Source organism: Heterodontus francisci, chromosome 5, assembly GCF_036365525.1.
Source record: "Heterodontus francisci isolate sHetFra1 chromosome 5, sHetFra1.hap1, whole genome shotgun sequence".
In the NCBI taxonomy this organism is placed as follows: Eukaryota; Metazoa; Chordata; class Chondrichthyes; order Heterodontiformes; family Heterodontidae; genus Heterodontus; species Heterodontus francisci.
This window is the reverse complement of record NC_090375.1, coordinates 73082699-73102900: the sequence shown is the minus strand read 5'-3', so window position 1 is coordinate 73102900 and position 20202 is coordinate 73082699. Positions and strand designations below refer to the sequence as shown.

At 43.8% G+C, this 20202-nt stretch overlaps 1 protein-coding gene across 2 annotated transcripts in view; it reads left to right on the top strand.

The window, feature by feature from the left end:
• Window positions 1-20202, top strand: part of decr1 (2,4-dienoyl CoA reductase 1, mitochondrial) — a 59715-nt gene that overhangs the window by 903 nt on the left and 38610 nt on the right. For both annotated transcript variants that reach the window (XM_068031633.1, XM_068031632.1), the window contains exons 2-3: window positions 8953-9155; window positions 17191-17248. In XM_068031633.1, the coding sequence (XP_067887734.1) occupies window positions 8953-9155; window positions 17191-17248 (261 nt within the window). The remainder of the gene's footprint in view (window positions 1-8952; window positions 9156-17190; window positions 17249-20202) is intronic.

Here is a 20202-nt window from a genome sequence, read left to right as displayed (position 1 = left end):
TGGACCATGACCCCACCACCGAACATCAAGCCACCGTCCAAAGGACTGTCACTGACCTCATCTCCTCTGGAGATCTTCCCCCTACAGCTTCCAACCTCATAATCCCACAACCCCGGACAGCCCGCTTCTACCTCCTTCCCAAAATCCACAAACGGGACTAACCCGGCAGACCCATTGTGTCAGCCTGCTCCTGCCCCACTGAACTTATTTCTTCCTATCTTGGCTCTATCTTTTCTCTGCTGGTCCAGTCTCTTCCCACCTACATCCGTGACTCTTCTAACGCCCTATGTCATTTTGACAATTTCCATTTTCCTGGTCCCAACCGCCTCCTCTTCACTATGGACGTCCAATCGCTCTACATCTCCATCCCCCACCAGGATGGTTTAAGGGCTCTCCGCTTCTTCCTGGAACAGAGGCCCAACCAGTCCCCATCCGCCAACACCCTCCTCCGCCTGGCTGAACTTGTTCTCACATTGAACAACTTCTCCTTCAACTCCACGCACTTCTTTCAAGTAAAAGGTGTCGCAATGGGTACCCGCATGGGTCCTAGTTATGCCTGTCTTTTTGTGGGATATGTCGAGCATTCTTTGTTCCAGTCCTACTCAGGCCCCCTCCCCCAACTCTTTTTCCGGTACATTGATGACTGTATCGGTGCCGTTTTCTGTTCCCGCCCCGAACTGGAAAACTTTATCAACTTTACTTCCAATTTCCACCCTTCTCTCACCTTTACCTGGTCCATCTCTGACACTTCCCTTCCCTTCCTCGACTTATCTGTCTCCATCTCTGGGGATAGGTTGTCCACTAATATCCATTATAAGCCCACCGACTCCCACAGCTGCCTCGACTACACTTCTTCACACCCCACCTCCTGTAAGGACTCCATTCCATTCTCCCAGTTTCTCCGTCTTCGATGCATCTGCTCTGATGATGCTACCTTCCATGACGGTGCTTCTGGTATGACCTTTTTCCTCAACTGAGGATTCCCCCCCCCACTGTTGTTGACAGGGCCCTCAACCGTGTCCGGCCCATTTCCCGTACCTCTGCCCTCAACCCTTCCCCTCCCTCCCAGAACCGTGACAGGGTTCCCCTTGTCCTCACTTTCCACCCCATCAGCCTCCATATCCTCCACCATTTCCGCCACCTCCAGCGTGATGCCACTACCAAACTCATCTTCCCCTGTCAGCATTCCGAAGGGATCGTTCCCTCCGCGACACCCTGGTCCACTCCTCCATTACCCCTCCCCCCAACCACCTCGTCCCCGTCCCATGGCACCTTCCCCTGCAATTGCAGGAGGTGTAATACCTGCCCATTTACCTCCTCTCTCCTCACTATCCCAGGCCCCAAACACTCCTTTCAGGTGAAGCAGCGATTTACTTGTACTTCTTTCAATGTAGTATACTGTATTCGCTGCTCACAATGTGGTCTCCTCGACATTGGGGAGACCAAGCGCAGACTGGGTGACCGCTTTGCGGAATACCTCTGCTCAGTCCGCAAGCAGGACCCTGAGCTTCCGGTTGCTTGCCATTTCAACACTCCCCCCTGCTCTTATGCTCACATCTCTGTCCTGGGATTGCTGCGGCGTTCCAGTGATCAATGCAAGCTCAAGGAACAGTATCTCATCTACCGATTAGGCACACTACAGCCTGCCGGACTGAACATTGAGTTCAATAATTTCAGAGCATGACATTTTACTTTCATTTTTAGTTGTTTTTTCTTTTTTTCTTTTTTACATTTTTTACAACCATTTTTTACAACCTTTTTTTGCATTTATTTCATTTCATCTTCGTTTGTTCAGTTTGCTTACCCACTGTTTTTTTTTCATGTTTGCACTTGCTGCTGTTCAATATTCAGTCCGTTAACACCTATTCTGTACTAATGCTTTGTCTTTTAACACACTATTAACATATTGTTTGCCTTTGCTCCATGACCTTTTGGTCAGCTATGTGGCCTTGTCCAATCTACACCTTCTCCTTTGTTATCTCTTGCCCCACCCCCACCTCACTTGCTTATAACCTGTGACATTTTTAATATTTGTCAGTTCCGAAGAAGGGTCACTGACCCGAAACGTTAACTCTGCTTCTCTTTCCACAGATGCTGCCAGACCTGCTGAGTGGTTCCAGCATTTTTTGTTTTTATTTCAGATTTCCGGCATCCGCAGTATTTTGCTTTTACTTTATTTATGTTCTGTTCCTATTCCATAGTTACTGACTCCATCCTTCTCCTTGGCAGTTGGAGACTAAACCAGACTGTTTGTCACCTTGGTATATTTAACCCTGAAATGAGCTTCTGGACACATTTGTGTTCTCACTAAGACTGCTAATTTCCACCTCTGTATCATTGCTTGACTGCTCCCCTCTCAGCTCATCTGCTGAAGTCCTCATTCATTCCTTTGTCACCTTGAGGCTTGACTATTCCAATGCTCTCCTGACTGGTCTCTCACATTCTACCCTTTGTAAACTTGAGGTCATCCAGAACTCTGCCTGCATCCAGGAGGGTTTTCTAGAGCAGTATGTAAATAGTCCAACTCGGGAAGGGCCCATACTGGACCTGGTGTTGGGAAATGAGCCGGGCCAGGTGGTTGACGTTTCAGTAGGGGACTACTTTTGGAATAGTGATCACAATTCCGTAAGTTTTAGAATACTCATGGACAAAGACGAGAGTGGTCCTAAAGGAAGAGTGCTAAATTGGGGGAAGGCCAACTATACCAAAATTCGGCAGGAGCTGGGGAATGTAGATTGGGAGCAGCTGTTTGAAGGTAAATCCACATTTGATATGTGGGAGGCTTTTAAAGAGAGGTTGATTAGCGTGCAGGAGAGACATGTTCCTGTGAAAATGAGGGGTAAAAATGGCAAGATTAGGGAACCATGGATGACAGGTGAAATTGTGAAACTAGCTAAGAGGAAAAAGGAAGCATACGTAAGGTCTAGGCGGCTGCAGAAAGACGAAGCTTTGAAAGAATATCGGGATTGTAGGCACAATCTGAAACGAGGAATCAAGAGGGCTAAAAGGGGTCATGAAATATCTTTAGCAAACAGGGTTAAGGAAAATCCCAAAGCCTTTTATTCATATATAAGGAGCAAGAGGGTAACTAGAGAAAGGATTGGCCCACTCAAGGACAAAGGAGGAAAGTTATGCGTGGAGTCAGAGAAAATGGGCGAGATTCTAAACGAGTACTTTGCATCGGTATTCACCGAGGAGAGGGACATGACGGATGTTGAGGTTAGGGACAGATGTTTGATTGCTCTAGGTCAAGTCGGCATAAGGAGGGAGGAAGTGTTGGGTATTCTAAAAGGCATTAAGGTGGACAAGTCCCCAGGTCCGGATGGGATCTATCCCAGGTTACTGTGGGAAGCGAGAGAGGAAATAGTTGGGGCCTTAACAGATATCTTTGCAACATCCTTAAACACGGGTGAGGTCCCGGAGGACTGGAGAATTGCTAATGTCCCCTTGTTTAAGAAGGGTAGCAGGGATAATCCAGGTAATTATAGACCGGTGAGCCTGACGTCAGTGGTAGGGAAGCTGCTGGAGAAGATACTGAGGGATACGATCTATTCCCACCTGGAAGAAAATGGGCTTATCAGTGATAGGCAACATGGTTTTGTGCAGGGAAGGTCATGTCTTACCAACTTAATAGAATTCTTTGAGGAAGTGACAAAGTTGATTGATGTGGGAAGGGCTGTAGATGTCAGATACATGGACTTCAGTAAGGCGTTTGATAAGGTTCCCCATGGTAGGCTGATGGAGAAAGTGAAGGCGCATGGGGTCCAGGGTGTACTAGCTAGATGGATAAAGAACTGGCTGGGCAACAGGAGACAGAGAGTAGCAGTGGAAGGGAGTTTCTCAAAATGGAGACGTGTGACCAGTGGTGTTCCACAGGGATCCGTGCTGGGACCACTGTTGTTTGTGATATACATAAATGATTTGGAGGAAAGTATAGGTGGTCTGATTAGCAAGTTTACAGACGACACTAAGATTGGTGGAGTAGCAGATACTGAAGGGGACTGTCAGAGAATACAGCAGAATATAGATAGACTGGAGAGTTGGGCAGAGAAATGGCAGATGGAGTTCAATCAGGGCAAATGCGAGGAGATGCATTTTGGAAGATCCAATTCAAGAGCGAACTATACAGTAAATGGAAAAGTCCTGGGGAAAATTGATGTACAGAGAGATTTGGGTGTTCAGGTCCATTGTTCCCTGAAGGTGGCAACGCAGGTCAATAGAGTGGTCAAGAAGGCATACGGCATGCTTTCCTTCATCGGACGGGGTATTGAGTACAAGAGTTGGCAGGTCATGTTACAGTTGTATAGGACTTTGGTTCGGCCACATTTGGAATACTGCGTGCAGTTCTGGTCGCCACATTACCAAAAGGATGTGGATGCTTTGGAGAGAGTGCAGAGGAGGTTCACCAGGATGTTGCCTGGTGTGGAGGGCGCTAGCTATGAAGAGAGGTTGAGTAGATTAGGATTATTTTCATTAGAAAGACGGAGGTTGAGGGGGGACCTGATTGAGGTGTACAAAATCATGAGAGGTATAGACAGGGTGGATAGCAAGAAGCTTTTTCCCAGAGTGGGGGATTCAATTACAAGGGGACACGAGTTCAAAGTGAAAGGGGAAAAGTTTAAGGGGGATATGCGTGGAAATTTCTTTACGCAGAGGGTGGTGGGTGCATGGAACGCTTTGCCAGCGGAGGTGGTAGATGCGGGCACGATAGCGTCTTTTAAGATGTATCTAGACAGATCCATGAATGGGCAGGAAGTAAAGAGATACAGACCCTTAGAAAATAGGCGACAGGTTTAGATAGAGGATCTGGATCGGCGTAGGTTTGGAGGGCCGAAGGGCCTATTCCTGTGCTGTAATTTTCTTTGTTCTTTGTCCTACTCACACCAACTCCCGTTCGCTTCTCACCCCTGTGCTAACTGGCTTACGTTGGCTCTTGGTCAAGCAACATCTTGATTTCAAAATTCTCACCCTTGTTTTCAAATTCCTCCATGGCCTTGCTCCTCCCTATCTCTGTAATCTGCAGCCCCACAACCATTCAGATCTCTACGCTCATCTAATTCTGCCTCTTGAGCATCCCCAATTTTAATCGCTGCACCGTTGGTGGCTGTGTCTGCAGTTGCCTAAGACCTCAGCTCTGGAATTCCCTCCCTACACCTCTCTGCCTCTCTACCTCACATTCCTCCTATGAGACACTCCTTCAAACCTACTTCTTTGACCAAGCCTTTGGAGATCTGACATCTCCTAGGTGGCTTGGTTGCATATTTTGTTTTATAATGCTCCTGTGAAACACCTTGGGATAGTTTATGATGTTGAAGATGCTATATAAATATAGGTGGTTGTTCGTTGAGGGGTAAATGTTGGCCAGAACATTGGGGAGAACTCCCCAGCTCTTTTTAGTGTAGTGCCATGGCATCGTTTATGTGCACGCAAGAAAGCTGACATGGCTTAACATGCCATCTGACAGAACAGCATTCCCTCAGTGTTGCACTGGAATGTCAGTTAATTTTCCTTGCATTATAACGGTGATAAAGTTAGCAACCATCCAGCAGCCACCCAGTATTGAAGAAACAGGAGTCCATTAATGCTTCAGCTCAGTTCAGTTCCCCTGCCCAATCCCCTTTCTCTGTCCTCCTGTGCTCTTGATCCTTTTATTGAGAACTGCTGCTCTGACATTATGCCATGTCAGTTTATCCACTTAACTCCCTCACAATAACCTAGCTTCCTATGAAAGGCTTTTGAGCTCAAATATTTCAACCAGGACCTGACCTGCTAGGTGTTTCCAGTTTCTTTTCTCTTCAGGTTCATAGCATATGCAGTATTTTTCTTTTTGTTTATATTGATAATGTTATCTTTTGCCAAAGCTAAAACTGAATTTAGAGTGGATAGGGGGAGGACAAATTTCTAGCTCATTTCACAGTTGATGTAAGTTTATTGTTGAACAATTATCAACTTCAAGGAAATGTTAGGATAATCTAATCAAACATTAATGCCCATTGTAAGACCATTTATAAGCATGTGTTATAAGAATGACTGACATCAAATAATGAGTGATGTTTGACTGTTTTTGAATTTTCATTAGTGAAATCATAGTGGTGTTCCACCTAGTTGTATTTAGAAATCTTCCCAAAGCTAATAAAATGTCTGAGACAATGGTTGATCTGAGTGATGGAAGAACAGGCAGATGCCTATCCCTGGAGCTCATGGCTCAGAATCACAGAATTGTTACAGCACAGAAGGAGGCCATATGGCTGGTTTTTGTCTGCACCAGCTCTCCGAATGAGCAATTCACCTAATGCAATTCCCTTGCCTTCTCCCCGTAACCCTGCACGCTATTCCTTTTCAGATAACAGTCTAATTCCCTTTTGAATGTCTTGATTGACCCTGCCTGCACCACACTAAGGCAGTGCATTCCAGACCGTAACCACTTGCTGCGTGAAAAAGAGACCTTAATCACTCGATGTTTGATAAAGGGATTGTGGACCCTTCTCTTTGAAGAGCATGAGGCAAAACTGCTTCTTAATAGAACAACCTCCAAGGAGAGATAAGTAGGTCAACAGCAATCTAATGGCTTTTGTGTGACCCCCCATCCCAAGGACCGAGATCAAACCACTCTTGTTCACTATGCTCTTGGTATATTCACCACCATGTTGTCCATCCTGAGGAAGGGTTATGCAATCAAACAATGTAATAATCTCAATCTGTGTGTGTAAGCTTCTGAAAAAACAATTTTAAAGAAGCATCTAATCAAAAAGTTGACATTTACAATAGGATATAATTTCTGCAGCATATCCCAATCTGCTGCAACTTCAGTGGAAATTCCAGGGAAACTCTATGAATGGCAATTTACACCATTTCTCTGGGGTTTCTGCAATCTTCTACTGAAGCTACAATGGAAGATCAGCAGAATCCCTGTGAAAATTATTGGCAAATCTGTACTGAAGTCAGGATTTTCGTTCCTGGAGTGTTTTACTTTTGAAAACTTTGGTTCCCGCTGCTGTATTCCTAACTGGTAAAGTCCACGCTGCATTAGGTATGAAAGCTGAGGTGAACTCTCGGGCTGAGTTTTGTATTTAAGATTCTATGAATAATTGCATTTCTTAGTGCAGCTGTGAAGTAAATTATGCCCTTTCTAATTTTGTTCTAAGGTACTGTTGATTTCAAGTTGCTGCACATCTGCTCAGGGAATGTTTATCTAATCCTCTGAACAGATACATTGCTGCTGTCTGATAACTTGTGAACTTACTGAAAGAGACTTGTGTTTATATATTTTGAAATGTATTTTCACATATCGGCAGTCCAGTACAATAAAAAGTGCAATAACTTTTATAACGTGAGCACTCTGTCACTGCATTGCAGGAAGGACATAATTGCTCTGGAGAGAGTACAGAGGAGATTTACAAGAATGTTAAAATAAAAGCAAAATACTGCAGATGCTGGAAATCTGAAATAATAACAAAGAAATGCTGGAAATACTCAGCAGGTCTGGCAGCACCTGTGGAGAGAGAAGCAGAGTTAACGTTTTGGGTCAGTGACCCTTCTTTGGAACTGTTCTGAAGAAGGGTCACTGACCCGAAACTTTAACTCTGCTTCTCTCTCCACAGATGCTGCCAGATCTGCTGAGTATTTCCAGCATTTCTTTGTTATTATTTACAAGAATGTCGCCAGGGCTTGAAAATTGCAGCTATGAGGAAAGATTGGATCGACTAGGGTTATTTTCCTTAGGAGGCTGAGGGGCGACTTAATTGAGGTGTACAAAATTATGAAGGGCCTAGATAGAGTAGACAAGAAGGACTTGTTTCCCCTAACAGAAAGGTCAGTTACCGTGGAGCACAGATTTAAGGTGATTGGTAGAAGGATTAGAGGGGACACGAGGAAAAGCTTTTTCTCCCAGAGTGTGGTGGGTGTCTGGGATCAGTGGTGGAGGCAGAAACCCTCAACTCTTTTAAAGGTTACCTGGACATGCACCTGAAGTGCCGTAACCTGCAAGGCTACGGACCAAGTGCTGGAAAGTGTGATTAAATTGGGCGGCCAGTTTTTTTTTCAACCGGCACAGAAATGATGGGCTGTAACTTTCTATGGTTTTATGATTAATTTTGCACACAAGATCCTACAAACATCAAGAATACAAGAAATAGAAGCAGGAGTAGCCCATATGGCCCATCGAGCCTGCTCCGCCATTCAATACGACCATGGATGATTTTAGACTTCAACGCCACTTTCCCGCCCGCTCGCTATATCCCTTGATTCCCTGAGAGATCAAAAATCTGCCTATCCCGGCCTTTAATGTATTCAATGATGGAGCATCCACAACACTCTGGTGTAGAGAACTCAGAAGATGCACAACCCTTTGAGTGAAGTAATTTCTCCTCATTTCAGTCCTAAATGATCGGCCCCTTATCCTGAGACTGTGTCCCTGTGTTTTGGATTCTTCGACCAACGGAAACGGAATCTCTGTCTACTCTATCCAGTCCCTTAAGAATCTTGTATATTTCAATGAGATTGCCTCTCATTCTTCTACACTCTGAGGCAAATGACCAGTTAATCTCTCATGGTATAGATTAATGGTGAATCAATAGCCAAGATACAAGGTAAACTTCCAGCTCTTCAAGTAACTGCTTTATATCCTCTTGAACAATCCTGAAGTACAGCTTGGACCTCTGATCTTTGGGTTATAAAGTAAGAATGCTGTCAAGCAAGCAACTTTAAACTTGGAACGGACTTGCAAGGCATTACTGAAGGATTATTTGATGTAAAGTTTTCTTATATTCTTAAATGTTTTGCTAAATTTTTTTGTTACGTGTAGCGGAAGTAACCAGACCTATTGTTGAAAATTATACAGTTTACATCATTCATTAAGCAAAACAGATAAGACTGAAATACCTTTTTTTATTGGTAATGTAAAATGCTATTGTCTTAAGATAGCTGTCAATAGTATTGCATTTTTGTCTCCAGTTTTTCAGTCAAAGAACAAACGCACTGAATCAAAGTAACGGCTCTGCTCAAGTAGTGAGGCTTCCTCAAATGCAAACACTGATGTTGCCGACTGGGACATTTAAGGGTAAAGTAGCCTTTATCACTGGTGGAGGTACTGGACTTGGAAAAGGAATGACAACTGCTCTGTCCTCTCTGGGTGCTGAATGTGTTATTGCGAGTAGGTAAGTAGATGAGGTGTACACAGCCAAAGCTTTTCTTTAATTTTGTCAAATTACAGTGCGTTGTAGTCACAGCTGTCTTTTCTCAATTATCCACTTAAGGTAAATAAAAATCAATCAATCAAGGTTTGAGCAGGTTGTTGCAGTACACGTTTAATGGCAACAATACTACTAACTTGAATCAATAAGTGAAAATCCTGGGAAGCCCCTACTTCAGATTTTCTTAATTAACAAGAAGTAACTTAAATACTGTAACTAAATTAGAGTTTTCACTAATTGTTGTATGATAATCCTTTTATGTAATTATATTTTAACTCTGCTTCTGATCTGTCCTGGTTAGAAGTGGCTGAGAGGTGAAATGGTAGGAAACTGTGGCCATGTTGACCAAATATTTAAAAGGGACCAAATGGTCAAAAGGCAAATTTAAGCAGGAATTCTAGTACAGTGTGAAAACAGACATCTTTTGGGTCTCTCACACACAGGCTAACACCTTGGTATACTTCCAGAGATCCATATAAAGGGCTAGAGAAAACAATAGTGCCTTGAATCCCAGACAAGGTAGCTGGGTACCAAGGCCACCATGTTTTTTATTTGCTTTAGCCAGGCATTGACATTGGAATATTTACGAGTTTTTAAGCACCCTATTGTGGGTATCTATGTGGATTGTGGGATTATGAGACAGTAAGGCCTGGGCAGACAGATGGGTACATGGCATCTATTGTAATTGGATAACTCAAATCATAGCAAGTCAATGATTAAGTTAAATCAGTCGCCATAGACTCTGCAAGGTAGAGAAGGTATAAGAAAGGATGCCCTAAGTACTTAGAGTATAGAAGCACTTGGCTAAGGGCTCGGGACCATCCTGCAGACAAACCCTTGTAGAAGGATGGAATGACAAAGGGACAACACACCATACTGAACACTGGTGTCATGGGCACAGCTATTGGGGATAGTCACATGGCGATCCTACTTCTAACCAGCACTTAATGGTAATGCTGTTGCTTTTTGGTGCTTTCATGCAGACATTAGCATGTCCAGTCTTGCTTGTATTGAATAAAATATAAACACTTTCACCAATATGGATATCACTTTGAATCATTTTGGAGCTTTAGAGTGAAAGGATTAATTGATTCAGTTCCAGTAAATTCTAACAAATGAAAAGATCGTTTAGTATTATGTGTTGCTTTAATTGAACAAAAGTTTAGATTAGATTAGATTAGAGATACAGCACTGAAACAGGCCCTTCGGCCCACCGAGTCTGTGCCGAACATCAACCACCCATTTATACTAATCCTACACTAATCCCATATTCCCAACAAACATCCCCACCTGTCCCTATATTTCCCTACCACCTACCTATACTGGTGACAATTTTTTATAATGGCCAATTTACTTGTCAACCTGCAAGTCTTTTGGCATGTGGGAGGAAACCGGAGCACCCGGAGAAAACCCACGCAGACACAGGGAGAACTTGCAAACTCCACACAGGCAGTACCCGGAATCGAACCCGGGTCCCTGGAGCTGTGAGGCTGCGGTGCTAACCACTGCGCCACTGTGCCGCCCGCTAGTATGTACCTTGTGATGAATTTTGGAATTAAAGCTGATGCTGTTTTGCTGGTATTGTTGAGGGATGTGGGTAGAAAAGTCTCTTGTTGCTCCCTTTGGCAGAATGTTCTGGCAGTGTTTTGCTCGCAGTCTTGCTACAAATGCTGGTGTTTTTACAGCAGTGACAACTTGTGTTTGTATGGCTCCTTTTTAATATAGAAAAATATCCAAGATGTTTCACAAAAACGTAAGTTTCTAAGTCAAAGAAGGAGAAGTTAGAAGAAATGATAATTTAGTTAAACAAATTGGGTTGTAAGGATAGTTTTAGTGGAGGAGACAGAATGCTAGAAAGTGGAACCTTGGGCAGCTGAATCCATGGTTGCCAATTGTGGATGAAAAAGGCAGAGATAAAGGCCATAGTCAGAGGAATGGACAGTTCGGGGGACGGTTGTAGACCTGTATGAGTTCAGAGGTGGGGAGGGTTAAGGGCATGGAGAGATTTGAACAACATGATGATTTTAAATGCAAGATGCTGGGGCCTTGGGAAACTATAAGCCAATATAGGTTAGCAAGAATGGGTTTGATGGAGAAGTAGACCTTGGTGTGGGATAGAAATCTTGCCAGCAAAATTTTGGATGAGCTACTATTTATGGAGAATGAAGAATAGGAGGCCAGGTGAGAAAAGCATTGAAATAATCGGATCTGAAGGTGATGAAGGCATGTATTAAGGCTTCAGCAGCAAATAGACGGACATGGGTGATGTTGTGGAGGGGACATAGGTGGTCTTTGTGATGGTTAGGATATGGATTTGGAAGCTTAGCTCATGATATTGAGGTTGCAAATGGTCTGGTTCAATCTGCGACATTGGTTAGATGTGACTGGGGTCGGGGGTGGGGATAGGTGAGATCAATGGTCAGGGTATGGAGTTTTTGGCAAGGGTGAAAGATGATGGCTTTGGTCTTACCAATATTTAGCTGGAGAAAGTTATGACATGTCCAGTACAGGATGCCAGACAAGCGGGGCTAAATGTGGATCAGGAAGCTAACAACACATTCAAGGACTTTGAAAAGGAAAAGAAAGGTGACAATGGACCAGTCATTATACATAACAGAAGGGTCTTAGAATCATAGATTGATGCAACACAGGAGGCTCTTCAACTCATCATGCCTATATCAACTCTTTGAAAGAATTATCCAATTAGTCTCAATTCCCAGCTGTTTCCCCCAGCACAGCAAAATGTTCCCCTTCAAATATTTACCCAATTCCCTTTTGAAAGTTGTTCTTGAAACTGCTTTCTCCTTTCAGACAGTGTATTTTAGATCACAAAAACTTTGTGTTAAAAACTGTTTCCTAGGGCTGGATTTTACCAGCCCCTCTACGTGCGCCTCCCACCCCCTTCGTCGCCAAGTGGCGGGGCCATCATTTAAATATTAAAATTAAGTTAAAGTAATGCAAATTGTCTTACCTGTTCCCGGCGAACATCACATGCCGATTTTTAATGCCACAACTTGCATGCCTTCAGAACTCCGGAGTTCCCCAGGGTCTGCCATTCACTATATGTCCCGCCCTGGTTTAACTTCTCAAAATGCATCACTTCACACTTGTCTGCGTTAAATTCCATTTGCCAATCCCTTGCCCACTTTCCCAGTTTATCTATATCCTGTTGGAACCTCAGACAACCTTCTTCACTGTCCACTATACCACCAATTTTGGTGTCATCTGCAAACTTACTAATCATGCCCCCTACATTCTCATCCAAGTCATTAATACATATGACAAACAACAGAGGGCCCAACACTGATCCCTGTGGCACACCACTGGTCACCGGCCTCTAATCTGAAAAACAACCCTCCACTACCACCCTCTGCCTCCTATCACCAAGCCAATTTTGTATCCAATTAGCTAGCTCACCCTGGATCCCATGTGTTCAAACTTTCCGAATCAGCCTACCATGCGGGACCTTGCTAAAGTCCATGTAGACAACGACCACCACCCTGCCCTCGTCAATCCTCTTGGTCACCTCCTCAAAAAAACTCAATCAAATTCGTGAGACATGATTTCCCACGCACAAAGCCATGCTGACTATCCCTAATCAGACCTTGCCTTTCCAAATGTATATAAATCCTGTCTCTCAGAAGCCCTACCAATAACTTTCCCACCATTGATGTAAGGCTCACCGGCCTGTAGTTCCCTGGCTTATCCCTGCTGCCTTTCTTGAATAAAGGCAATGGGGATTTATCCACCTTAATGCACTTCAAAACCTCCAACACCACCTCCTTTGTAATGTTGATATGCTCCAGGATATCGCTGTTCCCTCCCTTGAACTCACTAGCTTCCATGACCATCTCCACAGTAAATACAGAGGAGAAGTATTCATTTAAGACCTCGCCCATTTCCTGTGACTGCACACCTAGATTGCCACACTGATCCTTGAGGGGACCTACTCTCTCCCTAGCTACCCTTTTACTCTTAATATACTTAGCGGAACCCCGTAGGCGGTCATGTGTCACCTTTGGCATGTTTCCGGCAGTTCCTGCAGCCATACTGGTGCCAAACGTCGTGTCCTGCACTCCTTTGGACCCCACCAGAAAGGCCGAGAGGGGGGTTTTGACGACTGGGCAACTCTCAACCTCCATAAATTTGCCCAGGCATGCGCCATGGAGAGGTCACTCCATAGTCCACTGACCACCTCCAGGCGCGTATCCATTGTCTCTCGAGATAAGGAGGCCCAAAAGAAAGAAAGAAAGAAGACTTATAGAATCTTTTAGGATTATCCTTTATCTTATCTGCCAGGGAAATCTCATGCCTCTTTTCGCCCTCCTAATTTCATTCTTAAGTGTACTCCTACATCCCTTATACTCCCAGGGATTCGCTCAATCCCAGCTGCCTATACCTGACATATGCCTCCTTCTTTGTCCTGACCGGACCCTTAATATCCCTCGTCAACCAAGGTTCCCTAAATTTGCCAGCCTTGCCCTTCAATCTAACAGGAACATGCCAGCCCTGAACTCTTCCTATCTCACTTTTAAAAGCCTCCCACTTGCCAGACGTCCCTTTACCTGTAAACAGCCTCTCCCATTCAACTTCTGAGAGTTCCTGTCTGATGCCATTGAAATTAGCCTTCCCCCAATTTAGGACTTCAACTTGAGGACCAGTCCTATCCTTTTCCATAACTATCTTGAAGCTAACAGAGTTATGGTCACTGGTCCCAAAGTGCTCCCCCACTGACACATCAACCACCTGCCCAGCCTCATTTCCTAAGAGGAGGTCGAGTGTAGCCCCTTCTCTAGTAGGGCTATCCACATACTGCTTCAGAAAACTATCCTGGACACACTTCACAAATTCTTTCCCATTGTCCCTTAGCACTAAGGCAGTCCCAGTCAATATTAGGGAAGTTAAAATCGCCTACTGTTACAACCCTATAATTCCTACACCATATGACCTCTCTGGACGTTCCCCCCCCCCCCCCCCCCCCCCCCCCGGGATATCCTCTCTAAGTACTGCTGCGATGTTCTCACTAATCAATAGTGCAACTCCTCCTCCTCTCTGACCGCCACCTCTGTCATGCCGGAAGGATTGGTACTCCGGAACATTGAGCTGCCAGTCCTGCCCATCCCTCAACCACGTTTCCGTAATAGCTATAATATCACTCCCATGTACCAATCCATGCTCTGAGTTCATCTGCCTTACCTGTAAGGCTTCTTGCATTAAAGTAAATGCAGTTTAGTCTACCAGACCTTCCACGCTCCCTGTCCTGTCCTGCCCCTGCCCGGCCTGCCTACTGAACTTAATTGCTTTAACCTCTACATTTGCCCCAACTATCTCATCGGAGAGAGTAGTTTTTTGGGTCCCACACCCCTGCCAGACTAGTTTAAACCCTCCCGAGTAGTACTAGCAAAACTCCCTGCAAGGATATTGGTCCCCTTCCAGTTTAGATGCATCCTGTCCCTTTTGTACAGATCACCTCTGCACCAGAAGAGATCCCAATGGTCCAAGTAGCTGAAGCCCTCCCGCCTACACCAGCTCTTCAGCCACGCATTCATTTGCCTGATCCTCCTAATCCTACCCTCACTAGCACATGACACAGGGAGTAATCCTGAGATTACAGCCCTGGAGGTCCTGCTTTTTAACCTTCTGCCTAACTCCCTATATTCACTTTGCAGAACAAAGTTGAAAGCCAAATGTGGTGAGGTTGGGGGGAAAGTTCGTGCTGGGACCAAAACACATTTCAATCACATCTGACAATAAAAAAAAAACATTGTGGGGTTTGGGAAAGGGCGTCCATTTATTATTGTTTTATTTGCATGAAATGTGTATTGACATCGCTTTAAAATTTTAAGTTTACCTGAAGGGCTTGAAGCTCTTTAAAAATGGTGCCTGCGAGGTGACGCCAGATGCCATTCCCGGGGATGCGGCGCCCCCCCCACACCACATCATCGGGGGCAGCCACTCCGCCCCCTTCATTTAAATGATTCCCCCCCCCCCACATGGGGGCTCTGCGGTCGCGCTTCAGTGTCAGAATTCAGCCCCTAATGTCACTTATGGTTCTTTTGCCAATTGGCTTAAATCTGGGTCCTCTGGTTACCAACATTTCTGCCACTGGAAACTGTTTCTTTACTCTATCAAAAATCATGATTTTGAACACCTCTGTCAAATCTCCCCTTCTCTTTCTTTGCTCCAAGGAGAACAACCTAATTTCTCTACTATAGTCAGTTAACTGAAATCTCTCATCCATGACACCATTCTAGTAAATTTGCTCTCTGCCCTCTCTAAGGCCTTGTCATCTTTCCGAAAGTGTGTGTCCATAATTAGCCACAATAGTCCATATGGGACCTAATCGGTGTTTTAGTTTAGCCTAACTTTGTTGCCTTTGTACTGTATGCCTCTCTTTATGAAGTTATGGATCCTGTATGCCTTTATAACAGGCTTCTCAGCTTGCCCTGCCACATTCAAAGACGTGTGTACATACACGCCCAGATCTCTCTCTTCCTGCATCCCCTTGAAAATTTTATCATGATGTTCATATTCCCTCCTTATTTTTCCTACCAAAATTAACCACTTCCCTGCATTAAATTTAATCTGCCATGTGTCTTCGCATTTCACCAGTCTATGTCCTCCTAAGTCTGTTGCTATCCTCATTATAAGCTACCTTTGCGTTTCGTGCCATCTGCAAACTTTGAAATGATGCCCTGTACACCGAAGTCCAAGTTATTAACATATTTCTAAAAGAGCAGTGGTCTCAACATTAATCCCTGGGGGACACCACTGCATACCCCCCACACCAGTTCCCTCCCCGCACCCCCCCCCCCCCCCCCAACAATCTGAAAAACAACTGTTCACCATTACTCTTTGCTATCTTTTCTTCAGCCAATTTCATTGAGAATGCTTTTTTTGAAGAAGGTGGTGGTGATGGTTTGAAAGGTTGATGGACAGTATCTCAAGAGAAGGAATTATTACATTGAGTTAAATTGGGGATGTTGGGTAATCACAAGATTAGTTAGAAAGGAGCAGAAGGGGAGAAGCTAGAGAGGGATGAGGGCTCAAGTTAAGGATGGGATGGAACTGGAGTAGGGTATTGCCTAATGATGGGGTGAAGGAAAAAGAATTTATTGTATTGCAAGTTTCATATTTTTAATATGTCCAAAGTGTTTTAACAGATGTTAATTACTTTGGAAGTGAAGTAATTCCTGTAGATAAACACAGCAACCAATTTACACAAGCCAGCTTTAACAAACAACAGTTAGTTAAATGACTAGTTAAACTATTTTGGTGGTGCTCCTTGAGCGATCAATGTCTGTGATGACACTGGGAGAACTTCCATGCCCTAGTTCGAATAGTCATAGGTTCTAGGTCATGTCCTGGGTCCTTCTCGAGCTACGTGGTGTGCCTTGGTTTGATATTGCATTTGTAAAATGGCATCTCGGACAAAGCAGAGCTCCTTTGGTACTGTACTCATGCACCTAGATTATTCACTCAAATGATAGTGGAGCTTTAATAAAGCAGCAGGAAAGATGACTGTTGTCTAAGGATAACCTCTTCACACTTTTTAGATGTGAGGGTGGAAGATCAGGGGAGAAGAATTTAAGGAGGCAGCTGGTGGTTGTGAAAGGAGTCTGGGATTGTCTTTTTCCTTCCAGAATGATCCTAGAATAGTGGGCAGTTTGGCAAAGGAGACACTTGATGTGGTCAAGCCAGATCTGGCAATGGATGCTGAGGACAGTGGTATGCTAGTTATACTTAAGATTGCGATCCTTGACCCTGAGAAAGTGAAGAATGGGTGGCACCAGGGACAACCAGAATGGGAGATGAATATTTTTCTCAGCACCAAAGACAAGTGTGACTATGAGAAAGCAGTTGATAAGTAAGGTTGTTAAAAGCCTAAACCTTTGCATTAAATGTAAGAGACTTCCAATGAAATAGAAGTATTTTACAACTGCAAAATAATTTAAAAAAATAATTGCTTACTTTAAAAAAAAAAAAATCTGCATTCCAGAAAGTTGGATGTTTTGAAGCAGACAGCAGAAGAAATCTCCTTGCAAACTGGAAACAAGGTAATCTGTGTAGTTTTAATTTAAAAGTACTTTAGACTAACAGTTGAATTTAATGAGCGTATAATCTGTTACTGTCCTCACATGCTGATTTTGTTTGTAGCAGCTTTCAAAATTCTAGCTGCTAGAGTTTGGGTAACACATGAAACCAATCTAACTCACTCAAAATTTGTGTCGACCAAGTTACATGAACAAATGTAGTCATGTTTTTCAAGTTTTGTACTTCTGACATCTTTATAAATTCCTTCCATTTTTAAAACATTTAAAGGACAAAAATCGCAAATTATATATTTTCAGCATTGTTTGAATATAACTTTTGAGGACAGTCACAGATGCATATTCATTAACTTTATTTGTTAGCCCAAGGTACTTTATCTCTACATATTAGAGACTACTGCTGCTTCCCCAGCTTCTCTTTTCATCTGACTACTAACATGCTAGAAAATTTATTAGTGTAGAAATATCTTACAAATATTACTGGGTGTATAGCTACAGATAATTTTTAAGGTAAAAATGCAACACAATTTTTTTGAATGATACGGCAACAATAATCTCAAAGTTATTGCAATTTTAAGAAGTAGACACCACTATTAGTGATATACTAGTACGTTGAGTGATGTTTTTTAATTTGTTCCTGGGATGTGGGTGTCGCTGGCTAGGCCACCATTTATTGCCCATCCCTAATTGCCCTTCAGAAGGTGGTGGTGAGCTGCCTTCTTGAACTGCTGCTCTCCATGTGGGGTAGATACACCCAGCATGCTGTTTGGAAGGGAATACCAGGATTTTGACCCAGTGACCCAGTGAAGGAACAGCGATATAGTTCCAAGTCAGAATGGTGTGTGACTTGGAGGGGAACTTGCAAGTGGTGGTGTTCCCATGCATATGCTGCCTTTTTCATTCTAGGTGGATTTCGAAGGTGCTGTCTAAGGAGCCTTGATGCGTTGCTACAGTGCATCTTGTAGATGGTACACGCTGCTGCCACTGTGCGTTGGTGGTGGAGGGAGTGAATGTTTGTGGATGGGGTGCCAGTCAAGTGGGCTGCTTTGTCCTGGATGTTGTCGAGCTTCTTGAGTGTTATTGGAGCTGCAGCCATCCAGTAGTCCATCACACTCCTGACTTGTGCCTTGTAGATGGTGGACAGGCTTTGGGGAGTCAGCAGGTGAGTTATTTGCCGCAGGATACCTAGCCTCTGACCTGCTCTTGTAACCACAGTATTTATATGGCTACTCCAGTTCAGTTTCTGGTCAATGGTGAAACCCCAGGTTGATAATGGAGTCAGCGATCGTAATGCCATTGAATGTCAAGGGAGATGGTTAGATTCTCTCTTGTTGGAGATGGTCATTGATCAGCACTTGTGTGGTGTGAATGTTACTTGCCACTTATCAGCCCAAGCCTGGATATTGTCCCGATCCTGCTGCATTTCTGTGAAATCATCAGCGAACATCCCCACTTCTGACCTTATGACTGAAGGAAGGTCATTGATGAAGCAGCTGAAGATGGTTGGGCCCAGGACACTACCCAGAGGAACTTCTGCAGTGACGTTCTGGAGCTGAGATGATTGACCTCCAACAACCACGACCATATTCCTTTGAGTAAGGTACAACTCCAACCAGCGGAGAGTTTTCCCCTGATTCCCATTGACTCCAGTTTTGTGAGGGCTCCTTGATGCCATACTCTGTCAAATGCTGCCTTGATGTCAAGGGCAGTCACTCTCACCTCACCTCTTGAGTTCAGCTCTTTTGTCCATGTTTGACCCAAGGCTGTAATAAGGTCTGGAGCTGCGTGGCCCTGACGGTACCCAAACTGAGCGTTGGTGAGCAGGTTATTGCTAAGCAAGTGCTGCTTGATAGCTCTGTCAACGAAACATTCCATCATTTTATTAATGATCGAGAGTAGACTGATGGGGTGGTAATTGGCCAGGTTAGACTAGTCCTGCATTTTGTGGGCAGGACAAATCCAGGCCATTTTCCACATTGCTGAGTACATGCTAGTGTTGAATCTGTACTGGAACAGCTTGGCTAGGGGCACATCAAGTTCTGGAGCACAGGTCTTCAGTACTATTGCCAGAATGTTGTCGGGGCTCATAGCCTTTGCAGTATCCAGTGCCTTCAGTCGTTTCTTGATATCACGCAGAGTGAATCGAATTGGCTGAAGACTGGCATCTGTGACGCTGGGGACTTCAGGAGGAGGCCGAGATGGATGATCAACACAGCACTTCTGGCTGAAGATTGTTGCAAATGCTTCAGCTTTATCTTTGGCACTGATGTGCGGGGATCCCCCATTTTCACTGTTAGTCCAAAAAAACGTACTCGAGTTAAGCCAAGTCCGGTCAGATATAAGAACCAATCCAACTTTCACATGAGAGTCTTTATTTGGATATTTCACATATTGTCTCTTCTATAATTAGCTTTAATTTGTCATCTTCATACTGTTCAGTCCTTTCCAACTGCTGATCTGTTTGGTTGCAAACTAAAAAAGAAAAAGCAAAAACAGAAAATGCTGGAAATAAATCATTCAGCATCTGCAACCGATTCATATCTAGGGTGGGAGATGTTTTCCTCTGTCATGAAATCATAAGTTACATGTATAATGAATGTATTGATACTACAAATAGTCAACAGAGGATAGCTTTATTGTAGTCTATGGGCATAATTTAAGAGTGCTGGTACTTTCTCATTGTTAAACAGTCGTGGCATCAAAGTTTTGCCTGGTGTTGTGGACTGCAATCCACCAGAAAACAAATTTAGCAAATGGTCCATTTTTCTCTTTTTTTTTTTTCTTATTTTCTCTGCTTACCTTTCTGGTTGTCGTTAACTTACTTCATACATAGGACAAATGTGTTGATACATTTCTCTCAAAATAATTTTTTAAATCATGCATTTTTTTTAAAATCAATATTCAGAAATCATACAAGAATGAAGTTTGCTTCAATTCTCATTATATCTTGTGACTTGGGA